The sequence below is a fragment of the Sitophilus oryzae genome, unplaced genomic scaffold (assembly GCF_002938485.1).
Source record: "Sitophilus oryzae breed Bouriz unplaced genomic scaffold, Soryzae_2.0 scaffold_1588_pilon_pilon, whole genome shotgun sequence".
Classification (NCBI taxonomy): Eukaryota; Metazoa; Arthropoda; class Insecta; order Coleoptera; family Curculionidae; genus Sitophilus; species Sitophilus oryzae.
Window position 1 is genome coordinate 1095807 of NW_022146267.1, and position 22291 is coordinate 1118097.

General features: G+C 32.6%; 1 protein-coding gene and 1 long non-coding RNA gene across 6 annotated transcripts in view; one reads left to right on the top strand and one right to left on the bottom strand.

Moving 5' to 3' along the window:
* The window catches only part of LOC115879817 (high affinity cAMP-specific and IBMX-insensitive 3',5'-cyclic phosphodiesterase 8), a 511035-nt gene that overhangs the window by 417888 nt on the left and 70856 nt on the right, over nt 1-22291 (top strand). For all 5 annotated transcript variants that reach the window (XM_030896822.1, XM_030896824.1, XM_030896823.1 and 2 more), the window contains one exon: nt 12768-12935. In XM_030896822.1, coding sequence (XP_030752682.1) covers nt 12768-12935 — 168 coding nt within the window. The remainder of the gene's footprint in view (nt 1-12767; nt 12936-22291) is intronic.
* Nucleotides 1552-2897, bottom strand: LOC115879820. Its single transcript, XR_004049763.1, has 4 exons — nt 2681-2897; nt 2447-2605; nt 2026-2162; nt 1552-1731 (listed from the first exon to the last, which is right to left on the bottom strand). It is a non-coding gene; the product is annotated as an uncharacterized LOC115879820 (long non-coding RNA).

Sequence of the window (22291 nt, forward strand, 5' to 3'; positions counted from 1 at the left end):
AAAACTTAGGAATTTTGTTTATCTAAAAACCTAAAGTATGTACTAGGATGTATTTCAAGAAAATATTTTAACTTCTATAGGGTGACTCAAAAAAATGTGAGTGGACTGGGATGATTATTTTTAAATGAAGCTCTCTGTATATTATTGGATTTTTGTCTTCCTTTCAGATCAGTTTATATAATCCTAAGATATGAGTAACTATATTTCGATAGTTACAGAGATATTCATTGCTCTAAGCTATTTGAAAACGGCTACCTTAAAGGATCGTTTTGCTTGTCAAACTCAAAACACTTTTACTTTTACACTGGACGCGCATTTCGCTAACCATGTTAGCATCATCAGCAGATGATCAAGACTAATCTAAAATATACAATTTGAGTGTTTATATACTCGCTCAATACCTAGTGGGCGTGGGAAGATCTAGCCAACCAGGTCAGAGCCCACCGAGTGTAGCAATTAAATTTTCGCCGCTAGAGTAGTAGGAACAAAGAACTTGAATGAATTGGACCGTCGTCTCTGTTCATACTATCTTTACATTTATTAATTCTGATGCTTTTATATGCATCTAATTGCCTGTAATTATAGACATATACAAACTAAAATATATAAGAAACTGAAATGGCACCGTCTGTTGGAGAATTCAGTGGCGCCATGCATCGGGTCGTTACACAACTTATGATACAATTTGATTTTATTTTACAGGAAACTTTACATTTTAACTACAGGTAACTATATTGTTGCGTCCACTCTAGCGCCATCTATTATCAATTCTTCGAACGTAATTTATTTTTTTTGTACAGAAAATAGATAATTTTTCTTCTATTTCCTATTTTTTAATAAGAATAAGTTACTCTAAATACGACATCGCTCCATTATATCGTATTGTTCTCAAACAGGTGACGTTTCATTTAGAATTAACTTATCCTCATCAAAAAATATGAAATAGATAGAAAAAACAGCTATAGTTAATAAAATAAAAATAATTAACTGTGTGTGTATAGTAATGTGTTGAATAATTATTATTAGTAATAACTTTATTCAAAAAGTAAATAATACAAATTATACAATAAATAAAATTTCTTCTTCAGACGAAGGCTCGCACGGCACTGCTATACTTAACTTGTTCATATAAATACAATAATAATTATAAATCAATACAATAGTATTAAATAATATAAAATACAACTAACCAAGTTTTGTCGCGAACTTATTCGAAGCGCAGCGAAAAAATGTGAATTGGATCAATGGTATCTATGTATAAAAATGCAGACCCACGGATTAAAGCGAAGTAACGCGAAGAATCAAAATACATGCAATTAATCCAATGACATTTTGGCGCTTCGCAAAAGTTTAAAGCATGATGAGCACTTGAGCGAAGCCCGCCGAAGCCGAAGTCATGCGAAGCACTGTTTTTCGCACGCGATGGATAACTAAAGTTGTTTTAACCTGACGACCTGACCTTTTTAATTTTAGTATTATGCGTAGAGAAATATCTATGTGACGATTTGATAAAAATATTGGATTCATAACGTTAATATAAAAATGCCTTTTATCTACATTTTTCCTCAATTTCCACCCAGGTGTTGTCTCGTCTCAATTCATTATGGTAATTTGGATTCTCAACATAACTCTTTGTAGCTCTGTGTAATCATAATGAATCTTTCATCATCCTTGATCTCAGTAATTAAACTGAATTCACAGGTTGGACGATTCCTTTGCTATGCTTGAGATCTGAAACAAATAAATATGTATAATTATGTGACACATCAAAAAAACCTCGAGTATGGTTTATAGGAGGAAAAAATTAAAAGTTGATGCCGTTGAAGGGCTCTAAAATCTCAACAGAAATTGGCTATGAACTTTTTATCTTAGTCTTTAAGTTAACACAAGCATTATTTTTCATAAGAAATAATTATGGTGTTTATATGCCTTTTAAAAATAAGCAGGATTCAAAAACAATTGCTAATAAAGCAAATTTACATTTTTGAGTAGTATGCTCCACTTATTATATTTTTTAATTCTTACCTAACTTGGTTGTAAACAACTGCCTGGGTTAAATTCTTAAAAGAGGTCTTACAAGAGACAGACCTTATACCTCACTCACAAAAACTGCATCATCTGCACTCTGGAAGATTCCTGATTAGGATTATCTGATCCTTTCTCTAAAATGATAGATACAATTTAAAAAATCTAAAACGATAATTTTAATAAACCCAATTCAGTTTGGATTCGTAATACATATTAACATTTTTAATAAACTTTGGAATATCTAATAATTGAATCACTCTCTGTCAAATTAAAGTAGCCAGTGCTATATCTTGTTTATTTACAGCTCACTTAAAATATTTTTTGTTATAAAGTTGATACGATATTTTTTTTAAATAATGTTCATCTTCATTACTGAATATTTTGCGACATTAATTTGGCCTATGGTGTAGGTACCTACCCTTTTCAGTTACTGCTTATATCTCAGGTAACAGTACATGTCTAATACCAACGAGAGAGTGGTCCACCAACAAGTTCTACAACAAATGTTTGTCTTTAAATACAGGGTTTGTACCTGGATCGACATCACCGGACACCAAATTACCAGTAGGTTGATCATCTAAAAGATTATTTTAGTTTTATTAGATCAAAATATCTGAAAACTTTCTTTATTTATCTAAATGCATATACTTACCCATATGAACTGGTGTATATAAAAACTTTAGAATTAACTTCTAAAACTCTTTTTATTCCAGGTACGATCTTGATTACAAAAATGTAAATCACAAACTCTATAAATCTTTTAAATATCTTGCTGTGTTGTATTTTCCATTTTAAGGTTTCGCACTTGATATCACTTTTGAAATAATGTAGGATCGTTCTTCGAGAATGTATGTCTTTTGGAAAACAAATCCGGCATCGAACAACATACTTATGAAAGGGTTTACGGCCTGATTCCATCATTGTTTTTAATAAAAAGTTTAAATAATCACTAAAATTCCAGTAAACTTTTTTCGATTTTTGACGGTACATATTATTTGATTAGAACTGACTTGATTTGATTTGAACTGCCTAAATATTTTCGCCTCAAGCGCGACCGGTGCTTCGTCACAGAACTAATAAATTTGTGTATAACTGGTTGCGGTAAAAAAGTCCTTTCAAAGATCTCAATTTCAGTTTCCAATATATTTTAGTTTGTATATGATTATAGACTTGTTTAATTAATTTTAAATTATTAAGATCTTCTCGAGACTTAATGTTCTTTATCAACAATATGTTCAGCAACGCAAGATTTATTCGGTCTACTATATCTTATCTGAGCTAAATGTTTTTTAAATCTAGTTAATATTGATCTTCTAGTTTGCCCAACATATTTCTGTTTACAATCTTTACAAGAATTTTCATAAATACCCGACCTTTCCAGTGGAGGTGTTTTATCATTTTGGATTGCTCAAATTGTATATTTTAGATTAGTCTTGATCATCTGCTGATGATGCTAACATGGTTAGCGAAACGTGCATCCAGTGTAAAAGTAAAAGTGTTTGGTGTATTGTGGTGATTTAGTATTTTATTTTGCTGTGTATCACCAAAGTTTCCAACCCCCAACTGTAACTGTGAATTTGTGCGTTCTCTTGCTCTTTACTGAAAACTATTTCTTCTTCAATAAATTACTCAATAAGTAATTGATAATTAACGACTTGGTAGCTATAAATATTGTTCAAAACATCGAATATGCTGAGCAGCGTCTTCAACATTTCCCTTGTAAGAATAATGACATAGAAAAATAGGTTGACATAAGTCAGCAATAGGTTATGAAATTCACGTAGAATTGACATATTTCATCGTTTTATTACGAGTTTTATTCCCTTTTTTATCCACATTTGACTTTTAAATACCTGAGAAATTGCGATGCTGCCAATATGTGCTTAACACGTATCCAAAAAACGATTCGAACTGCAATGAGAATACTAAAATCGACTGCTCGCTTTCCGCTAATCGAATACTTTCGCTTACCGCTTTGAAACCGTAACGTTTGTCAAAGTTCCAGAATTCGGACCCTGTTCCTTTCTGCCAGAGCATTAAGTTCATCCAGATACTCCCAGTTTTGACGATACCTTTGGGCTCCTGAGCGCCTGAAGTCGCATGACTGTCTGAGCATATATTGATAAGATTTTCTGAGGAAGGTTTTCTATTACAGTACTTAATATTCTTTTTGTACTTAATTAAAAATTTGATGACGCCTAAAATATTATGTCTACAGCTTTTTTAGTGTATCTAAAACTTTTTTATAATTATAATAATTCCTCTCGAAGTGGAGAATGTCAGCGAAAGTATAAACTTTAAGTTGTCTATAAATCCGTAATGAGTCTTTTTTATTACTGTATAGGCCCGGGATTTAGGGATAATTAAATATTTCCTTTTATATATTTTCGGTAAAGCACGTAAAACGCTACGGGCTTTAAACAATAAACTTTTTAGTATTTGAGGAGGTAAACAGTAAGAATCGAAATTTCGTAATGGCCGTTTTAAATTAATTTAGACTGATAATGTCTCATTAACGGATTTAATTAAAAGTTTTTATTTAATCTTTGTCGTAATATTACAGAATTTTTATGGATTTAGACTTTACTTTCATAGCGTTGGATTAATGCAAAATTTTATGTTGGTTCGGTCTATTTTTTTATTTTTTTATTTAGTACCAATCAGAACAATTACAAAGAAATTCTACGGACTAGTTTCATGACTTGAGAGCAATTACGCTCCAATTAGAATATAGATTTAGTAAGAGGAGGGGGGAAGGGGTATGAACAAAAAATTATTACACATCAAGACAGTTAAAACACGCCCCCTACAAATAGGAGTCATATTGACATCAAAATCGAATTTCTCATGTCAAAAAACACCCAGACACCAATTTTCATACAAATATTGACGTTACTTCAGAAACGATTTGAAAAAAATCGAAATAAAAATGAAACTTCTACACCCTGTATCTCGAAAACTGAGCATTTTAGGACATACATTTATACGAACACCCTGTATTTAAGTTTTGTCAATGATGACATACATAATATTAGTCCCCCATACACCAGCGGATAACTTAACCAATTTGATATGGCACGAGCCAAATACGCGGATAAAACTTCGTGTGTAAGTGGCGAACCGAGCCGAATCGGGCCGTGCACTATCGCCCACAGATGAAATCACAGGTTTAAACCCGGCAAATTATATTTAGACTTAGTTCATCTCTACGAGAAATCCATTTTTTCACCCACTTGCTTCGTTTATTTACTTTTTGTTTATTGACGATAAATACATACGCCATGGCACAAGCTATAGCGCATCTTCTACGATTGTTATTCATTTTTACAACTCACTGAGTACAAATATGCCGAGTTCTAATTCTTGTCTAGATTACACGGAAGAATAAGGAACATTTATTTTTCCGCAAATATATCCATAGGATTAGATCCATGGGCACTAAGTCAGGCGACCTCGATGGCCAACGGCTGGGATCTTGGTTAGATATTCAATTATTCTTGAAATTGGCTGCAAAAATTTGCTGATAACTTCAGCGTTCAGAGGCGGTGCGTCGTCTTGCTGGAAAAATATGTTTTCGCGTTCCATTAAGGGCATATCATCAATAATACCAAAGCCTACTTGTTAAAAGGGGCCAACTTTTAAAAATTCTGTATTTCGAAGAGGATTATAACAAAATATCAAGTGTGCTATATTTTTGGAAAGGTAATTTTAAATTCTTTTCAGTTAAATAAAAATATAGAGGGTGTCCCAAATAAAAAATCAATTTTTCTGTTGATAACTCTTAAATTATTAATTTTAAAAAAATTATACTTAAACCATTAAATTCTACGTAAAAAGGTGCTTTGGAAATGTTTTCATAGAAATACAAAATTTTCCATAGTAAAAAAGTTACAGCGATTTGTTAAAAATGCACATTTTTGAAAAACACTCCGTAACTCCGAAACGGTAACAGATAACTGTGCGGTTTTCACCATAATGTTTTTGATAAAAGTTGAGCTCCAGACACCGATATTAGTTTTTGTCTATCTCCTATAGAAAAGGGTGTTTCCATTTAAAAGCGTCGAATTTGACCCACCCTGTACATTGCCTCTCTACATATACCTACATAAAATGTTGTTTCTACATCTTTCCGTTTTCAACCGAGGCGAATGAGGTGCGCCACCTTGTATAGGTGGCGATCCCTACAAACAGGAGTCATACTGCATACTGTCATGACTCCTCTTGTCAAAAAATACGCAAACACTTAAGTTTCATCCAAATACAGTCGTTACTTCAGAAATTATTTAGAAAAAAAAACGAAATAAATATGAAAATTCTGCACCCTGTATCTCTAAAACGAAGCGTTTCAGGACATTATGTTATAAGAACTTTTTACTTATTTTTATCAGCAGAATATAGTGGGGAGTATATTAACTTATCCTCGTAGTTTTCAAAAGCATTTCTAATGACCTTTTCAAGCATTAAAGTTAAGCCCGTTAGATAAACTTTTACTCCTACTTTCGAACATAAATCTTGGAAGGGGATAATCTATAGAGATTTAATAACCAAGCTCGTTCATCTTTCGGAAAATATAGATAGGGATTTCACATACTTAGCCGCTTTATAGCTGCCCTAGTACTGATTTTTATAACCTTTAGAATTTATTTGATATATATATTTTATTATCGCGTTATTACCGAAATAATTGCAATTTTAAATAAAAAAATTTCTTCTTCTTCTTCTTCTTCTTCTTCTTTTAGAAGGCGTATCGCCTGTTTAGTTCCGGTTTCCTCCTCGTCTAAGCAACTCTTGCGAGGTTGTCTTGCCAATGTTTAGGTGGTCGTCCAGTAGGTCTTCTGCCATGGGGTAGGTTGTTGCGAATTATTATGGCCATTCTGTCGGGGCTCATTCTATTGACATGCCGGTTCCATTCTCTTCTTCTCTGCCTTATCCATCTGACAACGTCGTTTGTTTGGCACTTTTCTCTTATGTCTACATTTCTCTGTCTGTCCCTCAATGTGTATCCAGTTATCATTCTTAAGGTCTTCATTTCAGTAGTTCGTAGGATTCTCTTTGTTACTGATGTTTCAGCTCTGGTTTCCGCACCATATGTCATCACTGGTCGTATGCAGGTTTTGTATATTCTTGACTTACATTCTGTACTCAAATGTTTGTTTTTCCATATGGGATATTTAAGATGTCCTGATATTGCGGCAGCTTTATTGGCTTGTTTCCTTACTTCTTCTTCCAGGAATCCTGAGCTTGTAATTTTGCATCCGAGGTATTCGAATGACATTATCTGATCAATAGTTTTGTTTTTTATTACCAATTTGCACCGTAGAGGCTCCTTTGTAATGGTCATGCATTTGGTCTTATTTGTGGAAATTTGCATGTTAAGTTTTTCTGCCTGTCTGTTAAAAGCTTGTAGCATTCTTTGGAGGTCGTCCTCTGACTCTGCAATAAGTACTGCGTCATCGGCATAGCATAATATGTTTACTTTATGCATTCCCATTCGATATCCTAATCCAGTATTCTTGACGGTTTTTATTACTTGATCCATGATTGTGTTGAATAACAGAGGGCTGAGGCTGTCGCCTTGGCGAATACCAGTTGTAGTTCGAAGATGCTGCGTTAAGGTAAAGTTTGTTCTTATTTGGGTTGTTGTGTTTGTGTTTAAGTCCTTGATAAGTTCTGTGAGTTCTTTCGAGACATTACTGCTTTCCAAGATGGTGATGATGTCTTTTAGTTGGACTCTATCAAAGGCCTTTGTTAAATCTATAAAACATAGATAGCTGCCAACAATGCCAGCATGTCAATAAAAAATTTGCTTTGTAAAAATTATAGTAGTATAGAATTTACTTAAATTAAATTAATTATTTTTTATATTATACACGGTTTCTAGTTTGAAGTTTTTAAACCAAGCGTTTTGGTAAAATATGCAGACAATAATAATAGGGCTCATATTCAAATAATTTTTGTAGATAAATGGGAGATTCAAATATACCGGGTGTGTCTCAAAAGTGGCTCACCCCCGATATTTTTTTTATTTTTTCAGATAAAAATCGAGATTTGGTATGTTAGTATATGACATAAATTAGGATTAATTGATGTATTCAATTGTTTTTGATCATGTCATGTTTCACCGGAAATGACTACAATTTTTAGTGTCTTGTCCTGGCCAGTTAGAAAATGCTCAAATCGTATTTTTAATCGTATCTCAATTTCTTCAAATCGAACGAGAGTGGCTCATTAGCATATTTGGGAAAAAGCATTTTTTTACGAATAATTTGATACCACACACTTGGTATTTCGAGTCAAATTTTCGTTACGAACCGCAAGTTATAATTTCATATAAACCAAATGCAAAAATGTCTAAAGTTGACATATAATATGTCATTCTATTCAGAGTGTTATTTTCTATCGAATAAAGTAAAAAAAACCGAGGGTGTCATTTAAAAATCAAAATTTGTAGTCATTTCCGGTGAAACAGGAAGCGACCGAAAACAATTGAATACATCAATCTAATTTATGTATACTAACCCTCTCGTTTTTAACTACAAAAGTAAAAAGTATTATAAGGGTGAGCCACTTTTGAGACTCACCCGGTATATTTACACTAAATCTGAAAATTTTCCTACCTCCAAAGTTTAGACAGGGTGTTTCAAAAACCTGTGTCTCTGAAGTGAGGTACTCCTAAAAACAAAATTTATTTTTATTTTTTTTTTTTTTTTAATTTTTGCTTTGTTTCGTAGCTACAGGGTGTTAAAATCTTTAAATTTTTTTCGATTTATTTTAATTTTCTTCAACAAGTGTTTTTAGCGATTCAAAGGAAATTAGAAATTTTGAGGGTAAAACTTACTGTAAGTGCAACATACCCAAGCAGCATTTGGACGTCGGGACAAGAAAAGTCCAACTGACAATAAATAGTCATTGTTGCAGGTGACAGACGTTACGATTACCTTAGAAACTTAACGGCCGCCGGCCGTTATGATAACGTCCGGCGGACGTTATATGCATCTTTTCCATTCTGATTTTGCTTATGTTATAATAATATAACAATATAGTATGACGAAAAAATAATTTATTAATACTTTTAATGACGTTATCTTGCCAGAATTGTCTAATATCAACACGTCAACATTTTATATCTTAATAAATCGGTAAATGATAATAGTATTTTTATTTTTACGATTTACGGCGTAAAATAACACTTGCGTTCGAGTTTTACCATATCTATTACTTCTTGGAAGTAACAGCTGATCGTAAGTTATTGTATAACGTTCATTTAATCTTATACAGGGTCCGGCAATAGTGCGTCGGGCATCTGTAGCTCCTAGAATAAAAGAACTTTGGAATTTTGTGTTGAAGTGCAAACTCAAATTATGTACTAAGATGTATTTTAGGAAAATATTTTAACTTCTATAGGGTGGCTCGAAAAAGTGTGAGTGAACCTGGATGTTTTTTTTTTAATGGAACACCCTCTATATTATTGCATTTTTGGATTTCTTTTAGATCACTTTACATAACCCTAAGATATGAATAAATATATTTCGATAGTTGCAGAGATATTAAAAAATATATCAAAAATATATATTTTTTAGCCCTTCTTAAAAAATATATTAAAAATACATGAACTGTTCTGAACTCAAAACTATATTAGGTTATTTACTTTAGATAGTCTGTTCTTACTTTGCTATAAATATGGTAATCGTAAATCATACAGGATGTTCAATATTCTACGGCAAACTTTCTAAAAATATATATAAAATATTTGTTCTTTGTTCTTTAAATGGAACACCCTGTATATTATTTTTTTATTAGATGGAGAGTTAAAAAATGAACATTTTTTGTATTTACAGTATTTCAAAATTTTTAACGGTTTCGCAGATATGGCGCTTTCAATGGTAAAATACGAGATTCATTGGGTGACTGATAAAAATTTACTTTGGAAAATGTCATAGGAAATATAAAACTGCAAATATCTGCGAAACCGTTAAAAATTTTGAAATACTGTAAATACAAAAAATGTTCATTTTTTAATTCTCCGTCTATTGAAAAAATAATAAATTCAATTTAAAAAAAGGAAGAAAAATTATTTTATAATTTAGAAAGTTTGGCGTAAAATTTTGAACATCCTGTACGATTTACGATGTTCATATTTATAGCAAAGTAAGTACAGACCATCTAAAGTAAATACCTAATATAGTTTTTATTTCAGAACAGTTTTTGTATTTTTAATATTTTTTTTAAGGGCTGAAAATTATATATTTTTGATTTATTTTTGATTATCTCTGAAACTATCCAAATATATTTATTCATATCTTAGGGTTATGTAAAGTGATCTGAAAGAAATCCAAAAATGCAATAATATACAGGGTGTTCCATTTAAAAAAAATCATCCAGGTCCACTCACACTTTTTGGAGCCACCCTGTAAAAAGTTAAAATATTTTCCTGAAATACATCCTGGTACATACTTTAGGTTTGCACTTAAACAAAATTCTCAAGTTTTTCTATCCTAGAAGCTACAGATGCCCGACGCACTATTGCCGGACCCTGTATAACGATATTGAATAATTTTATATTAATAAATAAAAATGTTTTAAAACCATTATAACGTCTTGAAATTATGTACGGCCCCCTTGGTGCTTCATTTCGGGGCCCAGAGGTAATTGTATCAGCGTTTGCAAACTTTTTCCAGAGTGCGTATAGGAATTCTGCTCAAGCAGACGATGTTTTTCCTTCGTTGTCCTCCTCTGATCTTGTTGATGTCTCCCCAACAATAACCGCCGACGAAGTTATCACAGCGAGTAGATCCCTTTAAGAACAAAATGACTGCGGGCGGATGGCCTTCCCCAGCTTCATTGTAAAAAAGATTGAGCGTTTGTTCTATGCCTTCCACTATGCCACATCTTTAATTTAATTCTGAAGAATGGCTGTTTTTCCGGTTGCCTGGAAATCAGCTAAAGTTCTACCGGTTCATAAAAAGGACGACCTCCAGAGAGTTGACAATTATCGGCCTATTTCCATACTCTGTAATTTTTCCAAGTTGTTTGAAATTATCGTTTATAAGTCCTTGTTCTCGCAGTGTAGATCCAGAATATCTAATGACCAACATGGTTTCTATTCTAAAAGATCATGTATTACTATTCTCTGTGCCTTGTCACACTTTGTTAGTTCAGTTTTTGATGAAAGGAGTCAGGTTGATGTGGTGTATACTGACTTCAGCAAAGCATTTGATCAAATCGATCATCAGATCTTGCTAGTGAAGTTAAGTAGTCAATTCAATTTTTCTGACAGACTGACAGCACTCATGTCCTCATATCTCATTGATCGTCTTCAGTTTGTTGAGGTCGAGGGGTTACAGCTCGGATACATTTTTACTCCAACTTCCGGAGTTCCCCAGGGGTCCAATCTCGGCCCACTACTATTCAATTTATTCATAAATGACCTCTTAACAAGCATTTCCAGCTTAAAACTGGCTTATGCCGATGATCTGAAGATCTACTGGCAGATTGACGGGCATGAGGACTGTCTTTTCTTGCAAAGCAATATTGATAGAATTAACCAGTGGTGTACTCAGAATCGATTGAACCTCAACGTCTCGAAATGCTGTGTCATGTCATATCCATAGAACCCAGGTTCCCGTGCAGTTTGATTACAGTATTGCCAACAATATACTGTCTAGAAGGACAACGTTTAGGGATCTGGGTGTCGTATTTGACGACCGACTAACCTTTATAACTCATATTGATCAAATTGTTGCGAGTTCGTCAAGACTTCTTGGCTTTATTATTCGTAACTGTAAACTCTTCGTAGGTTCTGAACCTCTCACGCTGCTCTATTTTTCGTTGGTCAGGTCAAGGCTGGAGTATGGATCTTTGGTATGGTGTCCAATCTATCAGTGTCATGTTGCATCCCTTGAATCAGTACAGAGGCGTTTCTTAAAGCAACTGGTGTTCAGGGAGGAGGGGGTTTACCCTGTTAGAGGTGTGGATCACATTGAGCTGTTGTCTCGGTTCGATGTGCCACCACTTTCCTTGAGAAGGATCATTCACTCAGTAACTTTCCTGTGGAAACTGCTGAATGGTCTTGCAGATTCCCCAACTCTTTTGGAAACGATACCATTCCGGGTGCCACGACCTACCTCCAGAGCGAATACCACTTTTGCGCTTCCTCGAGCTAGAACTAACGTTAGGTTTCAGGATCCGATTTTCACCATGTGTAGCAACCTTAACTCTGTCTCCGTTGACTGTGATGTGTTTGACTGCTCTGTGGGTCATTTGGTCTCACTGGTGGGTGGGGGATATTAATGGTTAACTATTGTTTATAATAGTAATTTATAATGACTAATTTGTTATTGTTGTTATTATTATGATTGATTAATTTAGGTTTAGATTTTGGTTTAGTTTTCTATTTTTGTAATTCTTTTTTCTTGGTTTTTGTAAATTTGATATTTAATGTTTAGTAACAACCTATTGTTAAGATTGTATTTTCTGTAAGTGGGCTCTAATTGCCTGTTGGAAATAAACGCTATTATTAAATGTCATTTTAACACTTTGCTGCAAATTTTCCATGCAACTTGCAAGGTTGAATTACAAAAATTGGCTTGGAAATGAATATCGATGACATTCCTCATATAATTTTACATATAAAATTACAGCGATCTTCATTTTATAGCCACCGCTGACGCTGCTTTTTTGAACGTATTATACATTGATTACCTCAACTCCATTATTGTTTATATAAATACTTTTGTTAGTGTCTTATAGAGACGACCAATCTGCTGACATGCGTAAACGAAATGATTTTGCTCAAACACAGTGATATCCGCATCATGGCACAACACGCAACCTGTCAAGCTCTTTATACAGCGTTGGACAAATGTAAGGACTTGGTTATTGTTACAGACGATACCTACAAATTTCAGGTAAGCTTCTAGTAATACAATTATACAATTTTGTTTATCTAAAAACCTAAAGTATGTACTAGGATGTATTTCAAGAAAATATTTTAACTTCTATAGGGTGGCTCAAAAAAATGTGAGTGGATCGGGATGATTATTTTTCAATGAAACTCTCTGTATATTATTGGATTTTTGTCTTCCTTTCAGATCACTTTACATAATCCTAAGATATGAGTAACTATATTTCGATAGTTACAGAGATATTCATTGCTCTAAGCTATTTGAAAACGGCTACCTTAAAGGATCGTTTTGCTTGTCGAACTCAAAACACTTTTACTTTTACACTGGACGCGCATTTCGCTAACCATGTTAGCATCATCATCAGATGATCAAGATTAATCTAAAATATACAATTTGAGTGTTTATATACTCGTTCAGTGGGTACCGAGTGGGCGTGGGAAGATCTAGCCAACCAGATCAGAGCCCACCGAGCGTAGCAATTAAATTTTCGCCACTAGAGTAGTAGGAACAAAGAACTTGAATGAATTGGACCGTTGTCTCTGTTCATACTATCTTTACATTTATTAATTCTGATGCTTTCATATGCGCCTAATTGTTTGTAATTTGAGACTTGTTTAATTAATTTTAAATTATTAAGATCTATATAATGTTCTTTATCAACAATATGTTCAGCAACGTAAGATGTATCCGGTCTACCATATCTTATCTGAGCTAAATGTTCTTTAAATCTAATTAATATTGATCTTCTAGTTTGCCCAACATATTTCTATTTACAATCTTTACAAGAATTTTCATAAATACCCGACCTTTCCAGTGGAGGTCTTTTATCCTTTTGGATTGCTCAAATTGTACATTGTAGATTAGTCTTCATCATCTACTGATAATGCTAACATGGTTAGCGAAACGTGCGTCCAGTGTAAAAGTAAAAGTGTTTTGGTGTATTGTGGTGATTTAGTGTTTTATTTTGCTGTGTAACACCAAAGTTTCCAACTCCCAACTGTAACTGTGAATTTGTGCGTTCTCTTGCTCTTTACTGAAAACTATTTCTTCTTAGCGCTTTAAGTCGCATGACTGTCTGAGCCATAGACTTAAAATAAAATATAGACTGAGCATCTCATTCATAAATAGCTGGAACATGCGGTCAGACAATGTCTTGTTATTGTTGTGTTATTGTTTTAGGTTATAACGAGTGCGACACGAGCGATAGATAGGTTGTCTCTGTCGTAATGGTCGTTCCCTGACGACTCTGCCGAGAAACACAACACTGTCTTTTGTTTCTCAAGTACACCTGAACTCTCCGTATCATAGCCGGGTAATTTTTTTATTTTAATGAAGCTATAATTAAATTAAAAATATATTGTATTTAAACTTTTTTATATTTTATTAAGATTTAGGACAGGTTTTTTAAATAAAAGTTTAGAAAAAACGTCTTAGAGTCCAAAAAGGATAAAAATAATAAAATACACGTTATAGAAGAAATTTTATAATCGAAATTACGTAATTTTTGAAATTAATAATAAATTATTAATTTTAGTCAAACATTTACAACCTCTAATATTAATCAAAACAGGATCTATTCCACAGATATAATAGAATCGGCGACAGGGAGAGAGAAAAAAGAATATGATTGTTGTAATTTTTTTTCTGGTTAAGTGATGTCTTATTATGTAAATTAGAGAAAACATAAATTTGTTCCATTAAAGCAAGGAAGGTGATAGGAAGTGGATAAAATGAAAACTACATTTATTTAACTCGGTACTGTATTATACCGGGTGCGGTCCAAAAGTGGCTCATCCCCCATAATTTTTTTTTATATTTTCAAATAAAAAAAACAAGATTTAGTATGTTAGTATATGACATAAATTAGGATTGATTGACGCATTCAATTGTTTTTGGTCACTTCCTGTTTCACCGGAAATGACTATAACTTTTAATTTTTAAACGGCACCCTCGGTAAATTTCTACTTTATTCGATAGAAAATGACACTCTGACATATGTATGATTAAAAATACGATTGGTACATCTCTTAACCGGCCTAGACAAGACACGAAACCCATTAGACGATCAAAACTATTTTTCCAAGGCTCCTTGATTAAAACTTAGTGTTTTTAACAACACTATGGCACCCTGGATTGAAATTTAAAATACGATTTGTTTTTAAGCGACAATGTCAAAAGTTGACATATGATATGTCATTCTATTCAGAGTGTCATTTTTTTATCGAATAAAGTAGCAATATACCGAAGGTGCCTTTAAAAATCAAAAGATGTAATCATTTCCGTGAAACAGGAAGATACCAAAAACAATTGAATACGTCAATAAATCCTAATTTATGTCATATACCTACTAACATACAAATCTGTTTTTTTTATCTGAAAAAATAAAAAAGTTATAGGGGCGAGCCACTTTTGAGACGACCCGGTATATTAAAAAATATTGTTTCATAATGTAATATCATTTTAAAATTCTTGTATGTTATTTTAGATTCTGAAGATAATTTTAGAATAAACCGGAATATATTTTTAATAAAAACATTATTAATTATTAACAGGGTTATAATTATGATTTTGTTACAATGTAAGTAAGTAAATAATGTAATGTAAGAGAAAAAATTCAGATTTTACATTTTACTAAAATATTATCTAAATAAGCGCCTTTCTACAACAACGCCACTGACTCCCAATGGGTAAATTGAGAGTTGCCTACCGGTCAAAAGTCGTTTCAAGACTTAAATGGATTATTTAAGTCAAATTTCTTGCAAATTTGGCACTGGCGAACCATATTTTATAGTTCTTGAACAGAAAAAGTCAATAAAATAAACACTTAAGCACTACAAGCTAAGAAAATGCGTTAATACAGCCGGGGAGATAGCGGCAACAAAGCTTTACCGCACACGTGCGACACGTACTACAAGGTAATAAATGAATGAAAAGGCTCCCTCGCCTCTAATCGGTGTTGTCATATTGTAAAGAACTTATCCTTTTTAAACAGTATCCGACTTATAATTTAGTAGTATAAGGACTATTTAATACATCTATGGAATATTAAAACCTACTTTATTAAACTGTAGTAATAATATCTCAATATATGCGTATGACAAGAAAACAAATATTGATAATATTAAAGACGTGACAACATAGGCTGGATGAGGAAGGATCGGTCGACTGTACCCAGAAGTAAACATGTATACAAAAAAGATTGTTTGACCGCGTTATGATGTAAATAGTGTAGTCTATATTTTATTTTAAGTCTATGGTCTGAGCATATATTGATAAGATTTTCTGAGGAAGGTTTTCTATTACAGTACTTAATATTCTTTTTGTACTTAATTAAAAATTTGATGACGCCTAAAATATTATGTCTACTTTTTTAGTGTATCTAAAACTTTTTTATAATTATAATAATTCCTCTCGAAGTGGAGAATGTCAGCGAAAGTATATATATAACTTTAAGTTGTCTATAAATCCGTAATGAGTCTTTTTTATTACTGTATAGGCCCGGGATTTAGGGATAATTAAATATTTCCTTTTATATATTTTCGGTAAAGCACGTAAAACGCTACGGGCTTTAAACAATAAACTTTTTAGTATTTGAGGAGGTAAACAGTAAGAATTGAAATTTCGTAATGGCCGTTTTAAATTAATTTAGACTGATAATGTCTCATTAACGGATTTAATTAAAAGTTTTTATTTAATCTTTGTCGTAATATTACAGAATTTTTATGGATTTAGACTTTACTTCATAGCGTTGGATTAATGCAAAATTTTATGTTGGTTCGGTCTATTTTTTTATTTTTTTATTTAGTACCAATCAGAACAATTACAAAGAAATTCTACGGACTAGTTTCATGACTTGACGTTGTAACTTTTTTTCTATGGAAAATTTTGTATTTTTATGAAAACATGTCCAAAGCACCTTTTTACATAGAATTTAATGGTTTAAGTATAATTTTTTTAAAATTAATAATTTAAGAATTATCAACAGAAAGCTTTAATTTTTATATGGGACACCCTGTATATTTTTAATGTATTGAGAAGAATTTAAAATTACCTTTCCAAAAATATAGCATACCTGATATTTTGCTTGATTGCTCTTCGAGATATAGATTTTTTTAAAATTCGCCCATTTTAAATAAGTAGGCTTTGAATGGCGCCGGCTGTAATGCAAAAAAAATTAGCTGTGAGCAGCATTTAAAACGAAAATAATATTTGCAATAAGAGATGCAGAATTTTATAACAATTTAAACTATGTTTTTAAACATCAACACATTTAAATTATATCAATAACAATAAAAATTAATAGCAAACCAAGACATGAGATTTTGCTACAGATGTTCGACATGTCGACAGTCTTCTCTGTTATGGACAGACGGGACCGTTTTTGAACATTTCTCGAGGAATTCATTAACTCGGTGGAAGTGAAAGATAACCCCGCATAACCGCTAAGTCCTTCTAATTCGTGTCTAGATTATACGGTCAATTTAAAAATAAGAACCTATACCTATTCTTCCGCAAAGATAAAAATCCATAGGCACTAAGTCCTGCTGCCTCGGCGGCCTCGATGGCCAACGGCTGAGATCTTGGTTAGCTATTCCATTATTCTCTAAATTGGCTGCAAAAATTTGCTGATAACTTCAGCGATCTGAGGCGGTGTCTTGTCCTGCTGGAAAGATATGTTTTCGAGACTTTTTAGGGGTATTATCATCAATAAGGGGTCCAAAGCCCACCAGTTAAAAGTAGCGAACTTATAAAGATTCTGTATTTCGAAGGGGACTATAACAAAATATCAAGTGTGCTATATTTTTGGAAAGGTAATTTTAAGTTATTTTCACTTAATTAAAAATATACAGGGTGTCCCAAATAAAAAATAAATTTTTATGTTGATAACTCTTAAATTATTAATTTTAAAAAAATCATTTTTAAACCATTAAATTCTACGTAAAAAGTACTTTGGAAATGTTTTCAAAATACAAAATTTTCTATAACAAAAAAGTTGCAGCACTTTATTAAAAATGCACATTTTTGAAAAACATCCCGTAACTCATAAACGGTAACAGATATCGAGTTGCGGTTTTCACCATGTTTTTGATAAAAATTGAGCTCCAGACACCAATATTAGTTTTCGTCTATCTCCTATAAAAAAGGGTGTTTCCCTTTAAAAGCGTCGAATTTGACCCACCCTATACAAGGTGTATCAGAACTAAGATCCACACCGAAGTTTTATTTTTTCTTATGGAACACACACACGGTATTTTATTTCATTTTTGGATTCTTGGACATAAAATAAGGCATTTATTGTGAGGGTTTAATATGTTTAAAAGTTTTGGTTTTTGAGATATTTAAAGATATTTAAGTATGCATGCTATAATAAAAAAAGTTTGTCAACACCTTGAACGTGACTTTTCGGAATTAATTTTGGTGCCTGACTTTCAAGCCAGAGAAATAGACTTTACTAAAAAAAATTATTGCTTTCTTAAATGTATACAGGGGTACCAAAAATTGCTGGTCTATTTTAAATATTTATTTTACTTAAATACTTCGTTATTTCAAATGCAAAACTATGTATTTTTTTAAATAGGCCGAAGCAGATTTAATTGCTCTTTCAGACTCTATTAGGGTTTCCTATACCTATCTGGCTCAGATTTTGAATAAAAAGCGATTTTTCAATAAAATTGTAATCAAGACCACTGGAGACCATGGCAATTTTCTAGTGACACCTAGTAGCTATTTTCAAAATCGACATTAGTTTATGGACTTTATTTAAATTTATAACAGGTTATTTTTATTTAATTTCCTACAATAAGGTTAATAAAGTAAGTATTTATTATTTGAACAAAAAAAAATGAAAAGAAGGAATGGGTATGTTACTAGTGCTTTTATTTTGCTATGACAATTGCTTGTTGGCTGCTGAAGGGTTTATGTTCAAAGATATCCAAATAAAATTATTTTTGACAAGCGTTCCTTTGAAAAACTACTTGTTCTATTTCGCAGAGCTGATAGATAGTGTAGTATATGAAAAACCTCTTAGGCAGAAAGGCACTTTTTTATGATAGCATCCATATTTAAATATATTTAAATATCTCAAAAACCAAATCATTTAAACAACCCTTATAATAAATGCTTTATTTTATGTCCAAGAATCCAAAAATGAAATAAAATACTGGGTGTGTTCCATAAGAAAAAATATAACTTTGGTATGGATTCTTAGTTGTACAGGGTGGGTCAAATTCGACGCTTTTAAATGGAAACACCCTTTTCTATAGGAGATAGACGAAAACTAATATCGGTGTCTGGAGCTCAATTTTCTTCAAAAACATGATGGTGAAAACCGCACATATATATCTGTTACCGTTTCGGAGTTACGGGGTGTTTTTGAAAGATGTGCATTTTTAACAAATTGCTGTAACTTTTTTGGTATGGAAAATTTTGTATTTTTATGAAAACATTTCCAAAGCACCTTTTTACGTAGAATTTAATGGTTTAAATATAATTTTTTTAAAATTGATAATTTAAGAATTATCAACAAAAAATTTGATTTTTTATATGAGACACCCTGCATATCTTTACTTTATTGAAAAAAATTTAAAATTACATTTTCAAAAATATAACACACTTGATATTTTGCTCGATTCCTCTTCGAGATATAGAGTATCGAATAATTCGCCCGCTTTAATTAAGTAGGTTGTGAATGGCACCGGCTGTAATGCAAAAAAATTCTAGCTGTGAGCATCAATTAAAACGAAAATTGCTATGAGAGATGCAGAATTTTATTACAATCTAAAATATATTTAACCAACATCAACACATTTATACTATATTTAATAACAATAAAAATAAATAGCAAACCAAGACATGAAATTTTGCTACAGGTGTTCGACATATCGACCGTCTTCTGTTATGGACAGACGGGGCAGTTTTTGAACATTTCTCGCGGAATTCATTAACTCAGTGGGGGTGAAAGATACCCTCTCATAACTGCTAAGTATTTCTAATTCTTGTCTAGATTACACGGAAGAATAAGGAACATTTATTTTTCCGCAAATATATCCATAGGATTAGATCCATGGGCACTAAGTCAGGCGGCCTCGATGGCCAACGGCTGGGATCTTGGTTAGATATTCAATTATTCTTGAAATTGGCTGCAAAAATTTGCTGATAACTTCAGCGTTCAGAGGCGGTGCGTTGTCTTGCTGGAAAAATATGTTTTCGAGTTCCATTAAGGGCATATCATCAATAATACCAAAGCCTACTAGTTAAAAGGGGCCAACTTTTAAAAATTCTGTATTTCGAAGAGGATTATAACAAAATATCAAGTGTGCTATATTTTTGGAAAGGTAATTTTAAATTATTTTCAGTTAAATAAAAATATAGAGGGTGTCCCAAATAAAAATCAATTTTTCTGTTGATAACTCTTAAAATTATTAATTTTAAAAAAATTATACTTAAACCATTAAATTCTACGTAAAAGGTGCTTTGGAAATGTTTTCATAGAAATACAAAATTTTCCATAGTAAAAAGTTACAGCGATTTGTTAAAATGCACATTTTTGAAAAACACTCCGCTTTGAAACGGTAACAGATAACTGTGCGGTTTTCACCATAATGTTTTTGATAAAAGTTGAGCTCAGACACCGATATTAGTTTTTGTCTATCTCCTATAGAAAAGGGTGTTTCCATTTAAAAGCGTCGAATTTGACCCACCCTGTACATTGCCTCTCTACATATACCTACAAAAAATGTTGTTTCTACATCTTTCCGTTTTCAACCGAGGCGAATGAGGTGCGCCACATTGTATAGGTGGCGATCCCTACAAACAGGAGTCATACTGCATACTGTCATGACTCCTCTTGTCAAAAAATACCCAAACACTTAAGTTTCATCCAAATACAGTCGTTACTTCAGAAATTATTTAGAAAAAAAAACGAAATAAATATGAAAATTCTACACCCTGTATCTCTAAAACGAAGCGTTTCAGGACATTGTGTTATAAGAACTTTTTACTTATTTTTATCAGCAGAATATAGTGGGGAGTATATTAACTTATCCTCGTAGTTTTCAAAAGCATTTCTAATGACCTTTTCAAGCATTAAAGTTAAGCCCGTTAGATAAACTTTTACTCCTACTTTCGAACATAAATCTTGGAAGGGGATAATCTATAGAGATTTAATAACCAAGCTCGTTCATCTTTCGGAAAATATAGATAGGGATTTCACATACTTAGCCGCTTTATAGCTGCCCTAGTACTGATTTTTTATAACCTTTAGAATTTATTTGATATATATATATATATATATATATATATATATATATATATATATATATATATATATATATATATATATATATATATATATATACTATATATATATATACTATATTTTATTATCGCGTTATTACCGAAATAATTGCAATTTTAAATAAAAAATTTTTCTTCTTCTTCTTCTTCTTCTTTTAGAAGGCGTATCGCCTCTTTAGTTCCGGTTTCCTCCTCGTCTAAGCAACTCTTGCGAGGTTGACTGCCAACTGTCTTGCCAATGTTTAGGTGGTCGTCCAGTAGGTCTTCTGCCATGGGGTACGTTGTTGCGAATTATTATGGCCATTCTGTCGGGGCCCATTCTATTGACATGCTGGTTCCATTCTCTTCTTCTCTGCCTTATCCATCTGACAACGTCGTTTGTTTGGCACTTTTCTCTTATATCTACATTTCTCTGTCTGTCCCTCAATGTGATCCAGTTATCATTCTTAAGGTCTTCATTTCAGTAGTTCGTAGGATTCTCTTTGTTACTGATGTTTCAGCTCTGGTTTCCGCACCATATGTCATCAATGGTCGTATGCAGGTTTTGTATATTCTTGACTTACATTCTGTACTCAAATGTTTGTTTTTCCATATGGGATATTTAAGATGTCCTGATATTGCGGCAGCTTTACTGGCTTGTTTCCTTACATCTTCTTCCAGGAATCCTGAGCTTGTAATTTTGCATCCGAGGTGTTCGAATGACATTATCTGATCAATAGTTTTGTTTTTTATTACCAATTTGCACCGTAGAGGCTCCTTTGTAATGGTCATGCATTTGGTCTTATCTGTGGAAATTTGCATGTTAAGTTTTTCTGCCTGTCTGTTAAAAGCTTGTAGCATTCTTTGGAGGTCATCCTCTGACTCTGCAATAAGTACTGCGTCATCGGCATAGCATAATATGTTTACTTTATGCATTCCCATTCGATATCCTAATCCAGGATTCTTGACGGTTTTTATTACTTGATCCATGATTGTGTTGAATAGCAGAGGGCTGAGACTGTCGCCTTGGCAAATACCAGTTGTAGTTCGAAGATGCTGCGTTAAGGTAAAGTTTGTTCTTATTT